General features: G+C 36.4%; 2 protein-coding genes across 2 annotated transcripts in view; one reads left to right on the plus strand and one right to left on the minus strand.

The window, feature by feature from the left end:
• The window catches only part of LOC106471415 (mucin-1-like), a 12,441-nt gene extending 9,814 nt beyond the window's left edge, over positions 1-2,627 (minus strand). The window contains exon 1 of the mRNA XM_022400009.1: positions 2,556-2,627. Coding sequence (XP_022255717.1) covers positions 2,556-2,627 — 72 coding nt within the window. The remainder of the gene's footprint in view (positions 1-2,555) is intronic.
• LOC111088860 (vesicular glutamate transporter 2-like) overlaps positions 1-3,811 on the plus strand; it is a gene marked incomplete at its 3' end in the record, with an annotated part of 62,814 nt that overhangs the window by 5,089 nt on the left and 53,914 nt on the right. The gene's annotated exons all lie outside the window — the stretch shown is intronic.

Raw genomic sequence — 3,811 nt, forward strand, 5'->3', positions numbered from 1 at the left:
AACATTGTTGTTCTTGTGCAACACTTAGAAACATTGTTGTTCTTGTGCAACACTTAGAAAGATTGTTGTTCTTGTGCAACACTTAGAAACATTGTTGTTCTTGTGCAACACTTAGAAAGATTGTTGTTCTTGCGCAACACTTAGAAAGATTGTTGTTCTTGTGCAACACTTAGAAACATTGTTGTTCTTGCGCAACACTTAGAAAGTTGGCTGTTCTTGTGCAACACTTGGAAAGATTGTTGTTCTTGTGCAACACTTATAAAGATTGTTGTTGTTGTGTAACACTTAGAAAGTTGGCTGTTCTTGTGCAACACTTAGAAAGTTGGCTGTTCCTACAGAACACTGGAAAGTTTATTGTTTATGTATAATACTTGGAAAGACTGTTGTTTTGGCAGGATACTGAAGTATTGTAGTTATCTGTTTTATGTTTTACTCCATTTACTCGCTACATTATTTAAATTCGGACTCTCTTGATGTATTTTACACTAATTTAAGAGGTTTTAAACCCGTGAATCTTATACACATAGCTGCTAGTGTATTTTCCCACCATTAAAACCAAAAGCCTTATTTTATCAGCTGGTTAGTTGGTGATTCAAAATTCATCCAAAATACGGAGAGCTATAGACTGTAGCTCTCTGTTGTTTGCGTTATATTGTTCGATAATAGAAGGGTTTTATAATTAGTACATTTTGGTTTTTCAATATGATTTCTGTTTGTTTAAAATATGTTTGAAAATGATAAGTGACACTACTTATACAGTTTTGAATGAAGTTTTAAAACCACTTGTTTAATTCAACAAAATATTTTCCTCCAATGTCTTACACATGTATCGGTACATGTGTAAGATGACACGAACACTCACACCGATACATGTGTAAGACGACACGAACACTCAGACCGATACAAGTGTAAGACGACACGAACACTAACACCGATACATGTGTAAGACGACACTCACACCGATACATGTGTAAGACGACACGAACACTTACGCCGATACATGTTTAAGACTACACGAACACTCACACCGATACATGTTTAAGACGACGCGAACACCGATACATGTGTAAGACGACACGAACACTTACGCCGATACGTGTATAAGACGACACGAACATCGGTGTGAGTGTTTCATGTCGTCTTACATATGTATCGGTGTTCATGTCGTCTTACACATGTATCGGTGTTCGTGTCGTCTTACACTTGTTTCGGTGTGAGTGTTCGTGTCGTCTTACTCTTGTATTGTATGTTCGTGTCGTCGACCCAAAAACACAAATTCGTGTTAACAGACGTCGCATAGTGACGAAACTAGATGTCTTAATGCAGTGAAGTTCTGTAGTTTGAACATTTAAATCAATATGCAACAGTTTTGTTTCGTAGAGTTATATAAAAAAATATCCATAGTTTTGTGCTATAAACTCGTAGAATTATTTGAGCTGTAACGTTGTATCTGAAGTCAAGTTGTTAAATAGATTGCAGAGTTTATCACAAGAGGAATCAAAATATCTATGTTGTATTAAAAAATACATTATGACCGTTATTTACTTACCACAGACTTTGTTAACACGATCTAATTACAACTAAAAAAAAAGTTAGTTTTCACTTCACTGAACATGATGTAAGACCATTTTCAATCAGGCATGTGTCCCTTCAATTATTGAAACTGACATATACGTGGCCAGTGGACCGTGTTATCCAATCTACTAATTCTAATGAGCCTAAGTTATATTAATGTAACAGCCCAGCATTCTCGATTTACTGTTTATCATTTCTCGTCCTTTTGGCGGGAAGGACTATACTGTAAAGTAATAAGTATTCGTTATACTTTTTTTATATCTAATTTGTTATTAAACACAGAGATATACAATAGGTTACCGGTGCTCTGACCGTCGCTGATATCGAAATCTAATTTTTAATATTATAAGCCCCCAGACTTACCGCTGAGACAGGGGGTGGGGGCTACATATTTTATTAAGAACGTACTGTGATATAACATATAAAGTGTATGTAATCACGCTTTATGTAAACTACGGTATCAAGATATCTATCACAGATACAAGTACAAGTAGCATGTGTACAAAAAATAACAAAACAACCTGATCTTACGTCCAATCTATCTTCGTTATTTCTTTTCAAAGAAGCTCCTCAACAGTTTCACGATTGTTTTGTTTTATTCCTTTCTTAGGGGCCACGTGTGAATCATGGTAAATCTAAGGGTCAGTAACACTAAAACTCTGGTTTCGATACCCGTAGTTGGCATAGCTTGTTTGTTTATAATTAAGCACAAAGCTGCACAATGGGCTATCTGTGCTCTGCCCACCACGGGTATCGAAACCCAGATTCTAGCGTTGTAAATCCGTAGACATACCTCTGTGCCACTGGGGGGGGGGCAGTTGGCATAGCACAGATATTGCATTGTAAAGCTTTGTGCTTAACAACAAACAAGCAAACAAACCTTTGTTAGGAATATGAACCAAATATCATGCCGTTTTGGGGGAGGGTGTAAATGGTTTACTTGCATCTAAGTCCTCGTATTATAAAAAGAGACCTCTGACCTCTGGTAGAGGGTCTCTGAAATCCATTTTCTCTGACCTCCTACCAGACAAAACATCATGAATGTTATTCATTCTGAAAACGAGTCTTCAGAAGATAAATAATCTGTGAGTTGTCGTGATGATTAGTCTTAGTCAACATTAGTCTTGAGATATGAAATTTTGATCTTAATTAGCGATTTTAAATAGCATAATCTTAACGGTATTTTCGACTCTATTGCTGGTTTTGGTTTGAAGTGTTAGAAGTAATTATAAAAACGTCGAGAAAAATTGTATAAAAGACAAGTATACTAAGGGGATGTAGAAATAAAAGTATTTGGCTACAAAGTACATTTCATGCAAAATTCGCGAAAAAGACTCCACGTTTCTGTAGGGGGGGGGGGTGTATGCAAGAGTTAGAAGAGAGTAGATGAAGCTGGCATTGTTGATAATAGAAGAGTTCGAGATAGATAACCGACAAGATACATACATCAGCACGAGGTAGTCTCAATGGACATGCAGCTTTTTGGAAACCTCTGCTGAGAATAGGTAACCAAACCATGAGATTAGATAGGCATCAGACCACAAACGGCGAAATGAGCTAAGTTGGAGACCCGTAATCTTTAAATATTAATCCAAGTTCGGATTGTTCGACAACGACCAACTACAAATGTTGAAGAGGAAAGTGATATCGTAGTGAAAGTAAAACATTTACAACTGCCAAGTACAGGAAGAGTCTGAGCTACCATTTTATCTTTCAAGAACACGAGTCATCTGTCAGGATTCTTTCGTCTTTCACCAGATTAAATAAAGTCTCCCTCCAAATAATTTAGATGCATGACGCCCCTGTAAGTTGTTGCTAAGAGACATGTCAAAGAGGCTTGATGAAACAGTTACAGCTTTAGCCTGCTCAGAGTCCCGATATGAACGTTATTGAGGTTGTATGGATGTATGTAAAAACTGGAGTATCAGAAAGTAAACTGTGTGTGTGTGTGTGTGTGAGCAGGGAGGGTAATATAAGACACTTCGAACAATGTTTCAAAATCGTATATCGTTAAACTGTATGTCAGTATGAAAACAAGAACCACATACAAAATTCTGGTACATTATACGCTTTGTTCGTTTTGTTTTTATTTTCTCTGATAATGTTTAGTATAATTAATGAATTCTCGATCTAGTTGCCATTTTTACTTGTTTCTGACTCATGTATGTGTTTCCATTATTATTTCCATTACTCTTGTTTGTTTGCTTTTGTAATTAAGCACAAAGCTACACAATGG

The sequence above is a fragment of the Limulus polyphemus genome, unplaced genomic scaffold, assembly GCF_000517525.1.
Source record: "Limulus polyphemus unplaced genomic scaffold, Limulus_polyphemus-2.1.2 Scaffold4606, whole genome shotgun sequence".
In the NCBI taxonomy this organism is placed as follows: Eukaryota; Metazoa; Arthropoda; class Merostomata; order Xiphosura; family Limulidae; genus Limulus; species Limulus polyphemus.